The following is a 20,713-nucleotide window of genomic DNA, read 5'->3' as shown; positions in this document are numbered from 1 at the left end:
ATGCAAAGGTTAGTCGTGCTGCTCAGCATGTGACTGAAATGCACTGGATGCTGCCATTTGCCACCCGAACCTGCACTTCTTATACCAGCTTAGAGCCTTTCTCTGTAATTTTACCTACCTAAAGAGGAACTAATTAAACCCAGAAAGATCCAAGCAAAGGCATGCAATTATGACATTCTAGTATAATCTACACCATCAGCAGTCTGTAAAATAAGGTCAGTATCTGCATTTAGAAACTACAGCCGTGATACCCACATACTTCAATCTACAGCTGAACAACAGAGATATTACTTCCTTTTGTTAAAAGGACAACTGGCAACAACCTCCCAAATGGTTGACTATCTTAGGAAATATTATAGGCACTAATTTAAAATAGTATTTTTCTTCTTTACAAAACTCTGCTTTTATGCAGTAAATTTATACCAAGAATGTCTTAACTTCTAAAGCTGACCAAACTAAACCACAGAATGACACCCTTGTTGCAGACTACGACCATCAACATGGAAATCCGGAACGTAACAAACCATTCTCAAATAGGTATTTTCCATATAGAAAATCCCTAAGGTATTTCAGAGGATCAGATATCATAAAGATTACAGATCCAGGAGAAGACAAACAGAGAATAATGTTTTGCACATACTTATCACAAAGTGCTGTATAAATAACAATGACTACAATAATAATATAGTGCCTACTTCTTTCTGAAATCCTGAACCAAGTCAGTCTATGAACTTATACAAATATTTGACATGCCATGCAACGGAACACCCTGGCAACAATGGTTTGGCGTTATTTATTGGATGCAGATAGGAATATTTCTACTACCAGTATTACTACTGATAAAAAAAGAAAAAAGAAAAAAAGAAAATTTGTCATCTTTTTTAAAGGAGTCTTTTAAGTTTTAAAACAATTTTTACTTTAGCATAGCTAGCTTTTATGAGGACATAATTGCAAAGAAAACTCTTTCTATCTGTTAAATTCACAAGTAAGCAGAAAAAGTACAGAATAATACATAGTATTATGTTTTTTCAATATTCCATATGCTGAAGGTGGACAGGCTTAATTTAAAAATGACATCTTTATTACCTTTAAGCATTGTTCTTCCGGTTGATCCTCCAAAGATACTTAGAAGACCACTTCTTGCTCCCAATGATGTTGTTGCTTCTAGTAAAGCACCAGTTATATAGTTAGAGAGTGCAGTCCTCTGGAAAGTTGCACGATATTGATAGTAAGCTCCTGTTACACATGGCTTTACACAAAAACCAACACCTTTGCAGATACAGTCTGCATCTAAAGTTGGGAGTTCTCTCAGGAGATGAGGATAATATTCAGAAATAACTTCTGCTCCTTCTTCTCTCACTGTGCTGAAGATCTGTGAAGAATACAAATACACTAAGTGTTAGTCCGTTTGCTTAGAATAATATGCTGAACACTGAGACTAGCACAGGTTGTGAAGTTCAGCAGCCTCTGCAAGAAACCCAGGGTTAGAACACTGCACGTCTGTATTACGCCTAAAATCTCAAACCCAAACTCATCCGCAAAGACTTTGCATGAGGTTCACAAATTGCCTAGTGAAATAAGATTGCATTCTTGCTTTAAAACTACAGTTAAAAGCATTCTAGTGGAAATTGTTTTTTTTAAGGATCACCGTAACATAAACTTGTGCCACACCAACAAATCTGGTCAACATCTAAAATAAAAAACATATGTGAAATTATTTGAAGATTATACACTGTTTTGTATTCGCAATAAAATCTTACAGATCTTAGCAGCAAAAACATGGGTCCATTCAAGCATCGTGCCTTTTCTTGCTGAACACGGAGGGGTTTTGTGAACAGAAATGGTTTCAATGACTGTGAACAATCTTTCCGATTGTTCTTTTGGTTCTGGCGTCACGTTCATTGCACTACTTCCAGCCTACACACAGGTCCTCTATCTAATATTGGTTTAGCACTCTTTTTCCAATATTTGCCCTCACACACTAATGAACTTCAGGCTGTGGCTTAGCGACTAAGTAATGTTTGCTTATTTAAAAGAGCCTAATGATCAAAGCAAGAATCTGGAGGAATTTTTTTTTCATTTATTATACAAGGAAAGACTTGATTCTTTGCATTCTTGAAGGCTGGCTTACAGATTACCATCAATAATTTGTTTTCAATGGTCTGTATTCTGTAATTAAAGAGGGTAATCTACCAAATTAAGATAGGAAGAGGTGATTTTAACAGTCGCCAGCACAGCTGCTGAGACAATTTTCACAAGGTTGACCTTGTGACATTGTCACCGAGTCATACACATCACTGGCATCCTATCAGTTAAATTGTCAGGTAAGTCAATAAATTGATTTTACCTGAAATAGGTATTTTACAACTCAGTATTTATTCAATTTCACAAATAACATTAATATAATATTAATAAAAACATACAAATTTTACTCAACCAGGGAAAACCATTGAAAACAGCAGAAGCACCTGCTTAAAATTTTTCAAATTCTAACTGATATTTTGGAGTTTCCTTTTTGCCATAACACAGGAAATTAAGTATCATGCAGCATTCAATAAAAAGAACAGATTTCTCATCTTAGCTTCGTTAACTTATATTAATAATTTTGGGAGATGACCAGTAAATTTTTTGTTTAAAACCTAATAATGTATTAAATAGTAATATAATTCATTGATTTTAAACAAACACTGATGCAGCTATAAACTTTGCATTGTGACTATGACTTACAGAGCTTAATTCTGTTAGAAATATACCTTTGGTAATTCATTACTCAATGAGATAGCTTTTATTTTTCCTGCAGGTGTTCCAAAATGTATTTTGTATCTCAGTTACCTAAAGCTTAACAGGCTTGTTGAAATACTAAACTTTTACTTGAGCCTCTTTCTTTTTTTTTGTATACAACTGTTTTGTGAACTCTTAATCTCTCCATGTGAACACTGCTCATCTTCCCCTTTATTCAGAAGAAAAATACAAACCTAGAATGCACATTACCAGGACAGAGTATATGCCCATAGCCCACCTATCTTTTAACTAAGAAAGAGTCTGCAGGGCACAGTGGAAAAAGTATAAGACATAGCTTTCCAAAAGGTGTGCAGTAAAATAGTGAGCCTGTATCACACATAGATTTTGAGTATGTCACACGTAGCAGACATAATTAGTCTTTTTAGCATGTTAAAAAAATATTTGGTTAATGAAAATAATTTAACTTCTCAAAACTGCAGTTACCTTCCAAAATATTTTTAAAATTGTGTTCTGTAACTTACAAAGGCATGTTCTGTTGCCTACACTGTACTAAAATTTCTTTCAGCTGCCAAAGCAAAGAAACCATTTGTTGACAGAAACAGGCGACAGTGTTTTTCTGGAGAGATTATATATAGAATAATCGTGTTAATCTCTATTGTATGAAGTAGACTTCAGGGCACTAGCTGTCTCCAAAGACTCTATGCTTCATATAACATTTTCAAATACTGTCTCTTTGGATGTATTAAAGCACTGAATGTGTTACTCTTCTGCATAAAGATGAAGTTAGAAAAAGAGACTCATAATACATATGCTTATAAGCCACTGAAAAAAAATCCTGAAACCACCAGGATAGGAGCAGATCCCTGAGGTAACCGATACAGAAAATCACCTTTCAGTGAGATTGCCCCAGCTGATAGGAAAGATTAATTCTGCCCAGGAGATGAAATGGTTGATTCCAAATGAGGGCTTGCAGGTCACCCTGACAGAGATAGACATATTGATCTGTACCATGCATTTTCTCTACCAAAGCCCAAGTGCTGTAATTACAAAGATGAACCAAAAAGACTGAAGTGCAGCATTAAAAAGAGAGCCTTCCTGTCAAATAGCAGTGATTTACAAAGGTGTTTCACTCCAAATTTTGCCAAATTAAAGACTTCAATCCCACCTGCAGGCTAATGCTGAGGTATCTCACATACCAAATACTGTCTGGGCAGTAAACCTCAAGAAAACAGTGGGCAATACGTGCATCAAAAGGTCTTGAAATACTTCAAAATCCTTTTTGGAGAGTCAGTGCAGCAGTATATATTGGTTTGATTACTGTGAGGAATGTACGGTGAGCTTTTCTATCAATACAATGTAACAAGCATACATGTAAATGGTAAAAATATGTGCAACTACAGGATCTCAAGATTTACTTTAGAAAATAAAAAGAATGCATTCTAATATACTTTTTAATATACTCTTTTTTTTTTAACATGATACTTGAAAACAAGAAATGAGCTAAATCAGATAACCTCATGGTCTACTAGCAGTTAAATGAGTGTCCTCTGGCTTTAAGACATTTTTACTTTCTTCTGAGTTTTAAAGTCTAAGAAGAGTTCTTAGTGGTAAGTAAAGAGAATACAAGTTACTTTTAACAGAAAAAGAAGACTGTAGAAGAAAATGAAAGATTGACATTGAAATAAAAACTAAATTCAGATAGAATTCCAAGCTTATAGCCTTACAAACAACTCCATATTTGGGAAATAAATGGAAACTAAATATCTTTCAACTGTTATGTATAATGTATCTAATAATCATAACCTTTATTCAGTTTTTCTTCTCAAAATTTAAAATGGTATTTGTAAGTGAGCTTATTGATAACCTTCAGGCAATAAAATTTTAGAAAATATTTCTGTTGTTGTTGTAAGATATTCATTAAAAATAACTTCAAGAACAAGTCAAGCTGATCTTGATATTACTTAGATTTTCTCTTATCTTGTTTTTCTACTTAATCATCTCCACAATTAGAAGTTGTATTTAGTCCCTTTCCCCAATCATGCCATTTAAAGTTTACTACATAAAAGCAATAGAAACCTTAATATTGTGGCCATTCTTATCATTACAGTACATGAGTGATATTCCTCCCAAATGAAACTGGAGTTCACAGGTGCTGATGGACTGGAAATATTAGGTGAAGTTCAAAAAAATACCTTTTCTGATTTCTTACTTAAACTTACATGTTTTTCTTTCTGTTATTATAGTGTTCTAGTTGTTTTTCTTTTCATATTTTTTCAGCTTCAGGTATTTAGCTTAAAACCTCAGACCCTTTTGCCAAACATCTACAAGCTGCTCATTGTGCATGTACTCCAGAAAATGGACTTAAGAACAGATCAAACATTCCCTTGAGTTAGTACACAGGCTTAATTTCTCTAACTTTATAATAATAATAAAGAATAAGCATCCTGAAAAGTTCAAAGTAAAGGTCAGACATGCAAAAGTATTTTTATTACTACAATGCTAAAAAAATAAGAGAAAATAAGCCACAAAGGGACCTCAATAAATAATGCATCATTTCTGACAAGCAGCGGTCCAAACTCTTTTTAAAAAGAGTCCACTGACTTCTCCTGAATGCTCAAAATGAAACACAGAAATAAGAGGAATATATACCCTCCATTTGTACTGTGCATTGTAGTCTGAATTCTAGTTTGATCTCAAGATCAGACTAGAATGCATGGACAAATTTATTTTAATCAGATCAAGTTAACAGTTGTAGTATCTTGGATCACACCCCAGAACACATATTTATCCCACAGCCATCTAATACAAATACCTCTAAAGCAGACTATGACAACAATTTACTTCAACAAAGGTACTTTGGAAGTTTGGACAGGAAAAAAGGAGTACATCAAGTGAAGTGGGGGAAAAGAAACAGCGTGTCAGGAAAAGACAGGCAATGCAAAAGGTTCACAGTGTGAACAGATGAGAAGATCAGAAAAGAGGTCTACTAAAGAGTGGACATGGTTTCTCCACTCATCCTCCTCGTGTACTCCTGCTTCTCTTGTGTGCCAGCGTCCTACCCCTCCATGAGCCAGTCCATTTCCATCTCTCCTGCAACGCCAGGCATTAAGCTGTGGAAAAGACACCTATTGACCCCTTACTAATACTCTGAAACTGGAGGAACTAAGTTGGAACCACCAGTGCAGTAATCTGAAGCAGAGAGAGGATGACTGAGCAGTCTCTGCACTACTCTGCTGTGCCAAGAACAAAACACCTTCTACCCTCCTCTCCTCCCACCCCACTCATCCTCACCCCCTTGGAAAAGGGGAGGCTGAGGACAAAATTTACTTAGCTCACTCCGTCACAGCTAAAACCAGCTGTTCTGCTATCCACTGAAAGGGCCTGCTACTGATCTGGGATTTAAATTCAGGCCATGCTGACTTGTACAGAATTCTAAAGTGATACAGAATAATTATTGAATTTGTTTTTCCATCTAGCTCATGCTTTCAAAAAAGTATTTTCTGCTGTGCATAAATAGAAATGAATACCATTATTTTATATAGCAAATTCATTACTTTCCATTTGGAATTATCTGGTTTGAATAAAATCTATGTATACAAAGACATCTGGCTGGCACTGTACAGGCCAGCTAGTATAAAAAAATGGAAGTTACCTACTTTGAGCAAAGCATAATGCCTGCCAACTGTGCAATAAAATTAGAAGAATATTTAAAATTAGAAGAGCTTTCGCAGGAGGCAGATATGCTAGTTCCACACAAGTGTAACATCTGAGTATTAGATGGTGTGTTGCAGCTCTCTTCACTGTTTGCAACAGAATCTTATTTTCGCTGAATAGAGGCTTCTTCCTTACATAACACTGAGTATTGTGTATGGATACCTCATCCTTCTTTACTTTCTTGCTTGGCATTACACCCTAATGCAGGGTTTATTCCTAAATATGCTGTGGCAAATCCTGAAAAAAGCTAGCTGGAAGCAATTGCAGTTCTGTGAACTGAGGTCAAGCTCACAAATTCCCATGAATCCTCTCCCAGCATCTCACGATCCATCCTTTTTTGGCTAACAGGCAACATTTTTAAACTATTAACTATCATTTTAGATTAAAAAAAAAAAAAAAGCTTCATGTCATGACACTGTTCCACTGTTCCTCGTATCCAGCCGTTTTTGAAGGGGTATTTGAATTTCACCTTTCAGTTTTGGCTGCGCAAGTCCAAAACTACCCTGCAAAGCCAAATAGACAGTAGTTGCAGCAAAAGCACTTGCCACCTGCAGCTTTACCAACATGCGAACTGCCAGCTCCCAAAGGGACTTTTGCTGAAACACAACCATGTGATGCAGTGATGCACCTGTGTACCAGAAACTGTAATAAAGGACTGTTTTTGTGAGGTAAAGGACTGTTTTGCTACAGCACTCAGCATGACAAAGAATAGCCTCTGGAGATCTGTATGGAGATAATCAGAGCCACAAGAACAGCTCATCAGAATGCTAAGCTATGAACACAGCTCATAGTTCACAGTTCATATGAAAGAATTGTGCAAAAATTGTTCAGAATATAAGGGGTTAACAGTATCTCTCTACATCTTAATTTGCTCATATCTTACCATCTCTAAGCATTTTCACATGGTGCTTAAACAGAATATCTTAACTGCTAAGATGCTAATTTTTGTAATGGAAAAATACCTTAAAATATCTCTGGACTGCTGAAATGCTGTATAGTACTTGGGAAAAAAAAAAAAAAAGGCACAGAAATAAGAGAATACAGTGCAGTCAGTATAATCTAAAATGTACTTCCTATCATGAAATGTTGTCTCACCCGGGAGGTAAAACAAACCTTGCTCAAAACGTCAGGTATGAACACTCATCAATGCCACCACACGAGAACGAGTAGGTAGAAGAGGAAAGAAAGGAAGTTTCGTAAGATTTATGTGTTCTGATGAAAGACTTATAATGCTTTTAACAAGACTGTGGTTTTCAAAAACACATCTCTGTTGGCATCAATTTCAATCGCAGGCAGCATGTAAAAGCAAACTTGCTGCGTGCTGGGACCTCCCCGCTGACAAAGCTGTGCCAAAGAAAAAAAAGATCATCGATAATGCCAAGATACAGCCTAGGATGGATATCCTATCACTTTTTTCCTACAATAGAATGTACATGCTGAGTCCAAAGAAAGTTACCCTACCCTGCCCGGGGCATGGTGTGCTCTTCTGGCAGATGAGGTGTCTATAAAGTGTCTCAGTCTCCTTATACATCTAGAGGAAATAATACATCACAGGAAAGGACTGTGGCTTTTCAGCCACCTCTCCACCATTAGAATGAACACTGGCTCGTCAAGAACACTCAGGCTGCATGGATCACACTGTCTCAGCCACAAATGAGCCACAAATTCTCGGCCACTTGTGGCATGTGGCGAAACTCTGCTATTGTAATAGTGCCAAGTGCTACGGGCGCTGCTGGAGGCCCATAGGTTTGCCCTTGCTTTACTATAAATTGGGTTTACATTTCAACAATCTAAACAAAATATTGCAGTGACCTGAACTTGTTTGTGCTTCTAGCATTTGTCTTGCCAATAACGCTTGTCACAACAGTTGCTCTCAAAGGTTTTTCAAGCTTTCTTTCTCATCAGTAATTAAGAAGATTTAGGATTTTGTAGAGCACAGACAGCACCATGTTACAGAGCAATAAAGCTCACTTATTCAATAGCAACTTTTGCTGTGTTTCAAATTCTATGCAGTATATTTTAACAGGGCAAATAGGAAAGAGCAGTAGAGGACATGCAGGGAAACAGATTAGTTCATCCCAGTAAGACAGAAAGCAGTATGGATGGCAGCTGGAATCTTGCCAAAACAGTGAGAAAGCACAGATGTGCCCAAATATTAATATTCATTAACTGATGTTCTGTGAACTTTCTACAGCTTCAATAGCAATTACAGAATGTGCATTACCTCACCAGCCAGTATTTATTATGTATTGCATCCTGTTAAGGATGAGATCATTTCAAGAAGCAGAAACTGAATTTAATGAGGATCAAACTATCTTGCAGAGGTAAACTTTAAATGCAACCCAACATTTCTGAGAAGTGACATCAGCCATCCCCATTCAGTTCTGGTACATCGCTAATGTCTTTAGAAGGCAAAACTTTTACTCCTAATCTAAAGGAAATTATGATACAGTTTTAAAAGACATAGAAAAAAAACTATGCCTCTCCCAAATGAATTTGAGAGATTAATTCACTCATGATCAGAAATCCTACCAACTAACCCCAAACTTTTAACAAGTCAGCAGTTTCACTTCTGGTCAAACTCAGTATTATTGTCTACCTTCCTACTTCTGTCAGGCAATACTACTTGCTTAAACAGTCACTATAGATGGAAGAATGGTCTGCTTAGATGATCTCCTTATCGGCAGAAAGAATAAATCTGAACAATAAATGATTGCATCATGGTCAGTTGCTTTACCATGAATTCAGTAGTTTTCCTTTTGATATACTAAAACAGACAAAGGAAAGCAATACATTACAAATTAACTTCACTGGTTTGGAAGTAAGATGAGGTTCCAATATAACAAAGCATCTCTCACTTTCAGAAAGAATCGTCCATCATTAGGTAGAAGGAATTGTAAAATAACGCTTGTCACTTCTCATGAGAGCTAATTACACAAATAACTATTACAAAGAACTAGCTGCAGGTATCAAACAGAGACTGACAAAAGCCAAAACAACTAACTGGCACTTAAAATGTCGCTCCTGAGTATTTAAAACTTCTACTTGAACTAGGAGAAAGGATGACAGTAAAGAAAAAATAAAAAGATAGGAGATGCTCTTCACAACTTCACATCACTTTTCATCAACTTGAAAAATCGGCTATGTCAAAGATAGATAAAATTGCAAAAGTAGCCAAAATTTCTTGAACCTGATCCAGATGAGGTACCAAAAAGATCAATTTCTGGTCAGCCTTTCCTATTTCTATTTTTTTCATCAAAAATTTATACATGAAAATAATACATATTCATAACTATTAAGAAAGTGTGATTACTCAGTTTTCTTGCTAACATTTCCTGCTAACTTTTCCTTCACTCTGAACTGTTTTTTTTTTTTTTTTTTCCCCAACTACTTCACAACTTAGTTCTCTGGTCTGATTTCTGTTAACTGTTTGCTCTTGTCAATTCTTCTTGCAGACACTAAACTTTTCATTTTTGAAAAGATTAAGTGCTTATTTATTTGCTCGATTTTTAATCAACAGATTGCATTTAAAACAACATGCTGTCTTCAACATGGCTTCAAAATCATAGTCCTGCCTAACGTAAGGTTTCCTATCTTCTTCAGGGCCTGTTTCCTTCCCATTTTAATGAAGTTCTATTTTATTTCTTCTTTCTAAAATCTTCTCTATTTATCTATAAGTACAAATTCTTTGCAAAAATATTATTGCATTGTAAGTGCTTATACAATTGATTCAGAAAATCAATTGTATACAATTGTATACACAGACTCAGATTTTTTCTCTGCCACAAAAGTCAAAATCAATTAAGGGTAGGTCTTGAAGTTCACAGAATGGAATTATTTCAATTTCACACTAGGCAATGTTGCATCCTTGTGACTACAGCAATTTCACACGAGTTCTTATGAGGGGTCTCAAGCTCAAAACAGACGTAAGAAATATCAAATATACACTTTATTAAATGCCCATGAATGGCTGTGTCAACTACTAAAGTGATAAAAATCCTTGAGATCTCCCAATTCCTGAATGTATTGGCCTTTGACTTTTAAAATTTGTATTATTTCAAATGTTAATAACTGCAAAAGTTAATACATTTTTTCCACTATTTATGTTTTCTATATCCTATTCCTGTATCTTTAAAACTCCTGCATCCTGCCCTTGGTGTATAGCTAATAAGAGAACAACTTGGAGCCTTTTTCTTAGCACAGGAAATCTAGTTCTCATTTTCTAATTTTGTAGACACTGAATCCATGCCTATTTGTTTGCTTGTACTTCAGCTGGGGGGTTCTTAGGGTCACATGAATAATTATAAGATTATTTTGGATAGTACTTAGGGGCCAGGAAATTCTCAGAGTTTTCATGACTGAATTGTTTAATAGACTTTCAGGTCAGGCTACAGAATATGATTTCAAGAAACAAAATAACTTTGTTCTATAAAGAGGCATTTTCCACTACAAGTTTTTTTTTTTTTTTTAATTACCCAGAAATAGTAAAGGCACCATTCCTTATGCAAAGTAACAACAAAATATTCATAATCTGATCTTAATTTTAAAATGACATATTTGAACTTAATTTACCAATGAAAAGTATGTTTCCAATGAAAACAGTTTTCATTAATCACTGCCTTTCCTACCCAACAGAATTTGTTCATGATGAACATTTAACAAAAATACTAAAAATAAGTAAAATCTTGGAATTTTTTTTTTGCTAAAAAAATAAGCAATTGCAATAAACCATCATAGTAAAGAGCCATTTTTCTCATGTCTTGACTCAAGAGTGTGGTACCTTCAACCCTAGGCCCTTCTCATTCATGTCAGAGGAAGGCCATTTTCTAGCTCTAGGCGTTTCAGGAAACAAGAGTTTCAGCTGAAAGACAGCAGCTGGGAACAAGTAAACCAGGGACCTAAAGAAAGAATCTCTTTGGTTCCTTATTTTCAATCGTTGTGTTCCACTGTTGCCTTAAACAACTGTCCTGCAGAACACCGTGTGCTGATTTTTCACATATTTTTATGTTGTGACCCATAACTCTGTTGGAGGATAGGTAATATACACCAATTACCACATTCATATTAAGACAACTGCATACTGCAATAAAACTGTACTAACAGAAATCATTATTGCTGGAAGAGCTTTGAATGCCTTCAGCCAAATCTGCTAAAAGGATGACATGATGGTAACACTACCAGATTAGGTTAAAACTCACTGGTTTGTTTTGTCCTATCTCCAAACAGAGTTTGGAAGCCAATTCCAAGATCAAAACCAGGGAAGATGATTCATTAATTGTATTTCCCTTTCAGTTCTTGTTGCCCAAAATACACGAAAGAGCTCATCTAAGGTTATGCGATATTCAGAAGTTCAACTGCCTTCATCAGAGCTAAAGGAGTTTTAATAAAGGGTGGGTCAGAAGAAAGGGGAAGGGATGGGGCAGCCGAGAGCAGGCCAGGGTGGGATAGAAAGTCTGGGAGAGAGCTGGGGAGGAAGGGGTAGAATGGGATGGGCAGAGGAGAGAGAGGGAGGGGAATGCAATATAGGGAGAGAGAGTTGGGGGGGAGGGTTAGTTCAGCATTTAAATTATGATTTTTAACCATTAATAAAGCAAATGTGATTGCACAAGGCCAGAGTGTGTTCTCTCCTGCCTGTTCCCACTGGAGTGACATGTCACTTGAGGCTCAATTTTTTAGAATTTAAGGCATCTGGCTTAAGACCAGAAGAACAAAAATATTTTAAATTAACTTTCCTTATTCCCTGGGGATTGTTACAGATCCAGGACAACAGTTTAAGCATCCATGAGATTTATTTTGCTTTAGTGTTAGCTTCAACTGAACTTTGTATATATAAGAGCTTCCTTAGCAAAATTCATAGACATCCTACTCAGTGCAATCATTTTTATAAACTGCAATTATATTACAATGAATTACATGCATAAAGTGACATATATACTAATGATTATGTTCTCAAAATGAAGGACAAAACTTAGTTTCCTATTACAAGCTTGCCTTTCCTCCATCCCTCCAAGTTTAAAAACCGTAGACCCATTTATCTAAAATTGCACATGCTCTATTTAGGGTTTTATAAACTTTTTCTTTTTTAAAAAAGAAAAAAAAAGTTTGCCCAAGTAAGAAATCGTGTCAGTGAACAGCTTAGAGAGAGCTAAATACAGATTTGTTTTGAACTAAAGGAACCAAATTTTCATGCATGTAGTAAAGTATGCATGCACTTGAAGAAGGGGAATTTGTATTGGATGTTTCAATAAATTCGCAAGCAGAAGTGCTTGCTTGCCCTATAGTTTGAAACAAATTATTATCATAAAAGGACAGAAAACACTGAAAGTACAGTATGTTTTCATGAAACTCCAGGACTAGTATATTTTACTAAAACCTCAAATACACTAAATCATAAGGACATTGTTAAGATCTTTACACAGTTTTTTAGCCGCTGTAGCCAACATTCTGAGAGCAAGCAGGAATCTCTTTTTTACTCAAATAGCACTAGGGTAAGAACTTGACTCTCCATTAGTAGGCAAAACAGAAAAAGATATCTAACAAAGGTTATATAGACGTAATTGATCATTACTTTAGTAAAGGATAATCATTTTTGGACCCTTATGTTCTCAGTAACACACCAAGAAAAATCCATTTCCATGGAAAAAAGAAAAAACCCACATGCATTTAGTAACAGAAGTCTCATCAGACCCAAGATTTTTTACATAAAAAATTTCTAGAAACACATTACCATACTCGCATAGAAAAAGCAGACAGCAATGCTGGGGTGGGGGAAAAAAAAAAAAAAAAAAGATTTTCAATAGAGAGAAACTTCCACACTTCTAAGCTCAAGTCTTTACATTTCTTCTTTTCAAAAGTTACTCTGCAAACTGTACTAATTAAGTCTTTGAAAATGAAACCTTTCCATGAAGATTTATCTGTGAAAGACTTTATGAAGACAGAAAATGAAGCAGTACTGAAAGTTCAGTAAAAGAGTTGCTTTTAAAAACGTAAGGTTGGAAATGTGGGACACTAGTTCAGTATTATTAAAATAACTGATGCAAAAGAAGAACACTTGGAATCCAACAAAATCTCTCTCAAAATTAATAGAAAAGGAGTAAAGATGGAATCTAATACTATTCTGTAAACTGAGATAAGGAGGTTTAAAATAACACTGGACTCTCAATATTTACTTGACAAATTTCTGTAACTGTATGCTAAAACATTTTAATCTGATATTCATGTTTATCTCTTGACTGACTGCCTGTGCTATACTTTCTTCCCAGGGCATTACTCCTCTGGACTCAACTGACACATTCAGCAGAAATCCCTGTTCCTATAGATGCTACTTGCCATTATGACCACTTAACAGTATGCTATATCTATACACCGCATGGCTAACCTGTTTCATGAGTGTTTATACACAACAGAATTTTTACCTTCCTATACATTTTTATAGCTTCTGGTAAATTAAGTCCCACAGCTTAATGCAACCACATATTACCACAGCATAAATGACTTTTAATAATCAAGCAAGTTCCAGTTAACTTCTTTTTAACACAGCAGCACAAAGAATAAAGTAGGTATTTGAACCCTTTGCTAAAGGCGTCAAAGCTTTATTGCAATATTCCCAAGCTACTTGATTTTAACACAAGTTACAACATTAAACTACCTAATATTAGAGAGGCAAAACGCCTCCCCCTATACAAGTGAGAATGAGGAAAGTTGTTCACAAAGATATAGTTTGTGTTCATTAAGTATAATCATCACAACTTTTCTTGAAAATCATCACAGCTCACAGAACAAAAAACATCATTACATTCCTGTAACGAGCAGACACTTGGATTCCTCATTATCCAACTTACACACTAAATTGCTTGGGCCAATTCAAAAGCACTGTTAGTAGTTCAAATTCCTGAAATACAGCGCTTCACTGGAGGACCAGTCCAGTTCACTCAAACATTACACAATTTTCAAGTTTATTCAATACTTAAAGTACAGTATACGTTTCATAAAAGGAAATCATTTTCTCGCTATGACCACTAGTGTGTATTGAGGTGCCTCTAATTTTAGCTTCAAAGGCATATGATGGGACAGTGACAAAACTGTACCTTTTGTATTTATAAAAAAATACACAACAATCCAATGTCATCCTGGTTGTATTGCTGTTGAAATCTTTTCTACTGATTACACTGGGTGAAATGTTATCTACTGTTTTTTTTTTTTTCCAAAATCAAGAACAAAAACTATATATTCACCTCACAATTTCAATATACTTAATTAGTGAATGGCAAGCATCTTATATAAATCCTCACCGTACATGCAATATTTCTTCATCAAATTACAGTAACATACTAATGAAACTGTGAGGTATTCGGTGGGAGTTTTCATGACAATATCATCAACTGTGCCTAAGTACAAGAATTTTGCTTATCAAAACAAAAAGTATAAAAAAGTAAAGCCTATAACTATATTTATTGAATTAGACCAAAGAACACAAGGAGTCCAAAGTTCATCTAGGTTTGGTAACTTTAAACACTAAAATTCTAAAAGTGTCTTTACAATCAATTAACCACAGCAAGCTCATAAACATTCATGCAGAAGTATGCACAATTTAAATAAAAGGCAAATAACATATGTCTACTAATTGTTTACATCTGCAAAATAAGTCTTGAACAAAAAAGAAACATTTTCCAATAAGAAACATCCTATTTAACACACCAAGAATATATTCTTCTGCAGCATTACATTCTTCCTTCTGAACAAGAAAAGCCTTCTTGCTATTCCTGCAATAAGAAAAGCTTTTTTTTTGTATTTTATATTACATGAACCATACCTTCTTCCCTTGTGTTTCACATTTCTATATCCACATCATAGCAACTGGTAGCAGAAATGACAAAACCATACAGAGATCGAAACAAGCAGGCACAAGCAGAAACTGCAAGGCAGCTTTCAGCAGTACAAGACGACAGTCTGTTCTCGTCTACAGGGACTGCCTAAGAGCCTGCAGAGAAAAGAAGAGTATTGCCAAATCTTAATCCCCTCGCTGCGTTTCACATGGTGCTGCCTCACCTCTGCAGCTCCTACCACTCTACTCTTCCAGCAGTCACTTGAAATCTGTACAATATAAAAAGCCTGTATGCATTTTAGTTTACCTACAGCAAATAAAATCTGAAATATTTAGTATTTAATTTTGCTGGCATACTGGAGTTTCTGTTTGCATTATTGCAAATGAAACTGTTCAGTGCAAATTTATCTGAAAATACTGCTTTAGACCTATGGCATTCCAGGAATTTATAAAATAAAACATTTTACAACATAAGCAATCAAGTAATTTGTAAAAATTATTTATAAAAAACAAGTATGTGACTGGTGTAATCTAAGCTCACTGTAAATAAAATAATTCTTCCCACATTGCATTTCTCATCTCAAATCTATTAGTACAATTATATTTCTTCAGGAAATATACAGATTAATACGTACAAACTTTGAGCCAAATTATATAAACACAAAAAAGCACGATTTCTAATTAGTCATCTTGAACCAGTTCCCAAGCATACTTCTGGTATTGCTCTGCACTGCCTTGCTGCAGAGTTGCAGATGTCCTGTACTATTGACCCACAATATTTCTTCACAAGGGGGCATAATTTAGAAAGGAAAAGTTCATTTCACACATAATTTTTCTTAGTCTAAAGATTAGATGGCTGCTTAAATGCTAACTTAAGAACATATCAATGTCACAGAGCAACACAAAGCGCACAAAATTCTTCCCCAATGCAGAAGCTGAAATAAGCAGCTTTATTTAAACATTTTCTTATAGATTAAAATAAGATAAAGGAGCGAATGCTCAAGTACGGCAGCATAATTGTTATTCTGTGATTTTATAACATAGCACTCAGGAAACTCATACAGTGAGCTTAGGAACTTCTTCAAGTTCATTCAGAAAAATGAAACATGAAAAAAAGGTAAAGATGATAAACATAAAAGCAGGATAGTCATCAAATAGTGAGGACTTTGTGCACTAAAGATCATTGTTCGTGATTTGTCCTATTCATACAAAACAGGCATGGGGATTTCTGAAAGAAAAATATTAAATTGTAACAATGTTTTAATGTTATATTAATAGCACATAGCAACGCCATTAAATACAAAAAATTATCTTGCAAATAACACAAAGCAGGTGGGACATACCTGCGATCAGTAAAAACAAAACCAGCAGTATTCACAGTATCTTAATCAGTTGATAGAAACTGTAATAGCAATGTTTTTTATTTCCTTCTCTTTATCTAGATTTTAAGCCTACAGTTTTAATTCTCAGACTTAATCAATCTACAGTGTTATATATATATATTTAACCACAGGTCACAGTCATAAAAGCTTATGAAAAATGCAAAGAGGAGGAAAGTAATCTCTCTGTAATTAATTTGGTATCACATATTTGAAAAATTGGTATATCACATATATGAAAAATCATATGCTTCATACATGTTTTGGTAAAGTTTACCACTCAGTGAACAGAACTACAGATTTCTAATGCTTTTCTTCTAAATATATCTTGAATGTTCATTAATAAATGTTTGGTGTGTTTTAACTTCAAACATAATACACGATATATTATTCACAAAAGCACTTACATTATTATAATTAACATTTGTTTGCCACAAAACTTTTAAACAAGGAAAGAATTATTACAAGTTAATCCTACAGAACTGTCCAGCCTCACTAGTTTAGAAGAATTTTCTGGTCAAAAGTATCCAGAATATTTTTTTCCTTTTCATATTAAACTTCTTTCAGCATTTCAAAACTTGCGTAGTATGCCTGTCTTCATAGTTGTGTTTGATAAGAAAGAAACTGCCTACATTGAAAAGATTTTTTAAAATATCTCTAATTAAAAATGCATATTTATATTCCTAACTTCTTGGAATGAGAGTTTACCTCTTTCCAAGAAAAATTTTCAGCAAAGATTTGTCATTAAATAGTACAAAGATTACTACATTATAGCCATTTTGAGTACTCTTAGTTCTGGAATACGGTTCTGATACTGCAAGTGTTTGGCTATTTTTCCAGAACTGAATCAAAGACCATTTCACACGCATGTTTTCATTCAACAAGACTTTCTGCAAGAGCTATTCTTAAATTTTTCTAAAAATCATGAAATGCAGAATGACAGAATGGTGGAGGTTGGAAGGGAGCTCTAGAGATCATCTAGTCCAATCCCCCTGCTCCAGCAGGGACACCTACAGCATGTGGCATCCAGGCAGGTTTGGCAGATCTCCAAAGGAGGAGACTCCACAACCTCTCTGGGCAGCCTTTTCCAGTGCTCTGTCAAATACAGATTTATCAAAGAGTAGCTATCTATAGAAAAAGCATTCTTTCAAGAAAATATTTTCTCTACCTCTAATCACTGATTTTGTGGTATTTCCTTGATAATAAACCACCTGCTTTACTACCAAAAACTCCCTGATAGCTACTTGCAGTTTATCTCCAAGTAGAGCAGATGCATCTATCTGCTTTCTCTTTTCTAGCTACTGATTCACTCTGTGGAAGAACATCAGTCAAAATCTTTCATCTCTGATAGGGGCATATCTCCTAAGTATCTTGAGATATCTCTCCCCTAAGAAACATGTTGGATACACTCCTAATCAAGGCGAGGTTTGCAGCACAGATTAGCGCTTCAAAGAAATCCCCTATAATTATGCATGTCTTAGAAGCAGGTGTTACAAAAAACAACTATTCATCCTTAGCTGTCTTGTCAAAAATTCATTGGAAATAAAGAGAAGTGGCTACAGATAGTTTTGTTTCTAAATCTAATACTTAGAATATGAACATCTTACATGACAAGCCTGTTCTTTTCACCAAAATCACTTTCTTCACAAACATTAGCCCCATTCTTACATGTGAAATGTTAATGAAAAGATGCCCCTCTCTTCTATAACCTCTGCAATCCCAGTGACAGCTTCTATTCCACTGTAAAGTAGGGTAACTGCAATCCTCCTGAATTAAGCAAAGTATTGAATATAATAAAGTTAGGATAAAGTAATTTTAATCACTTCAACTTACAATAGAATTTATTCCAAGACACATTTGAAGCTTGTTGGCAGAATATGGACTTCATACTGCACTGACATTAAAGTATATTTTAAAGGATACAGCTATCTGTTAGCAAAATGGCTTTGAAAAGAGCACAGTGACAAGAAAAAAAGAACTAATAAAATAAATAAAAAGGAGTAACTTAAAACCTAATCAACAGATTAGCGCCTGTAGAACTGTAACTTTACCAGTTATAGGCGAGACACATCTATGCTCTTTTCATAATGATTACTCCACAGAGGTTGCAATAGTGTTCTTTGAAAGTGCAAAACATGGTACCTGATCAAAAGATGTAATTTGAACTAAAATTCCACACAATAAAACCTTTGCTCTAAGCACCCCTGACATCAATACACAAATAATGTTAACCCTGATACCATCTAATATAGAAACTCCTTTACTCTTTTAAGCTTATTTAATATGCAGCATGATCCACTATGCAAAGAAGAATTTCAAGACAGCCAATCTGTTCTTGGCAGCCCCAACAAAACAAAAGTCTAGCAGATTCGGTCAAATACAACTTAAAGTGCACTCCTGGCAGATAAACAATGAAATTCTCTTTCCTCTTTGGGGACTTAGAGAGCATTACCAACTCTACATGGAATTTAGATACTGTTTTGTTTTTCTGCACAAGCTCTATCAGCTGTACTGAAGATCAGCATGACCCCCAAGCCCTAAGCATATTATTTGCTACACAAACAGGCTTGTCCAACTGCATTCACAATGCCCCAAAGGGCCTCTCTGCTCCAAACTGGACAGGGAGAAGGCTGACAAGTTCCTTAAGCTTTCAGGATGGAGCTGCTTCTAAGATTTCCCCAGGAACTTCAAGTATCCCATGCGGGACTAGAATGGAATGATGATGTGCCTGAGGCAGCCGGGAGGCAGGCACTGGTACAGCACCGTTGCTCTCATGGTCTTAGCGCAGGGTTAGCAAGAAAACCAAACAATCTTCCCATCAAATAGGCCTTCCTTGTTCTTTCAGTGTCCCAGCATAGTAACCTAATAATGTGAGATTACAACAGATTCCACTCATCTGTCTCCAACAATTTAACAATGTTGTTCCCTCCACCCCACACCAACAGCTTGTTATTTGTTATTATATCAATCCTCAGAAGAAAAGTTGTGTTTTCTCACTAATGTCAAGAAATTTTAGGTAAACAAACCACTGCAAAATGCCTGAGGGATGACAGTTACAGAATTTAATTTGCCAGCGCATGAGCAACTGCTGGTGCAACTTGCTTTAGCAGAAGATGACATTCCCCCCAGCTGCAGGCTTTTCTCGACAAAAAGTTGAAGGTGCTCTGACCCGCACTAATATTTGGCTTTGTTCTTTTTCCAAAGAGAACAAACCATCTCTGTAAAAGACTGACTATACTGACTCTTGCTTTAGGAGGCTGTCTGTTAAAATGTGGCTTTAATTGCAGTACTATAGGCCTGCTTTGACTCCACAAAGAGCAGAGAGTTTGTGATACAGTATGGAAGAAATGCACACATTTCCTACATAATATCAAATGGATGTCACTAGCTTTCTACTTCTCTTTATGAATGGAATTGAGAACATAAATCTCCAAGAAATAGGATTACAATGTACAGAAGTAGCTGGCAGGGGGTGGGAGGGAGGGAGGAAGGAATCAAAACAACATCCAACACATCCTCTTTGGTCTGCTTGCCAAGCTTGTCCCACAGCAGAAAAATCCAGATGTAGAACTCCGGTGTTACAAGTTCCCCTACATGCATTTCACAAAATTCGCCTGTGTAAGTTTTTCCCAAAGGGCTTTAGCTTCTTAGACTCTATGGAACCTGGGTCTGTACCAAGACATGCATTTACAGCATGCTAAGTAGTCCGGTCCCCTCACTGAGAAAGAGGGAGCTATATTTTGAGCTCCAGTAACTTAAGCTTTTCATCACAAATATGATTTGATCCAAACTGTCCCTGGAAAGTTTCTCCTCTCCAAAAGGAGAAAAACATTCCCATGAAAAATTATTTCCTCCAAGAACATAAATGGTAACTCTCCAACTCATAAAATTACTGGTAACAAGGAAGACAAAAATCCAGGAGGCCATTTTAGAGGAATTCATAAAAACAGACTGAAGTCTGGCCTGAGTTTTTTATACCTGACGAAGACCAACTGGAAAAACTGTGCTAATGCTAAAGCCTTGTCAGAAATGTCTGCTACTAATGACTCTAATC

General features: G+C 35.6%; 1 protein-coding gene across 1 annotated transcript in view; it reads right to left on the bottom strand.

Moving 5' to 3' along the window:
- PLCE1 (phospholipase C epsilon 1) overlaps nt 1–20,713 on the bottom strand; it is a 110,758-nt gene that overhangs the window by 73,661 nt on the left and 16,384 nt on the right. Inside the window, exon 2 of the mRNA XM_010211371.2 lies at nt 1,087–1,372. Coding sequence (XP_010209673.2) covers nt 1,087–1,372 — 286 coding nt within the window. The remainder of the gene's footprint in view (nt 1–1,086; nt 1,373–20,713) is intronic.

This window comes from Tinamus guttatus, unplaced genomic scaffold, assembly GCF_059628265.1.
Source record: "Tinamus guttatus ecotype Peru unplaced genomic scaffold, ASM5962826v1 Tinamus_guttatus_pri_ptg000314l, whole genome shotgun sequence".
NCBI classification, from domain to species: Eukaryota; Metazoa; Chordata; class Aves; order Tinamiformes; family Tinamidae; genus Tinamus; species Tinamus guttatus.
The sequence above is the reverse complement of the archived record's forward strand: the minus strand, read 5'-3'. Positions and strand labels throughout refer to the sequence as shown.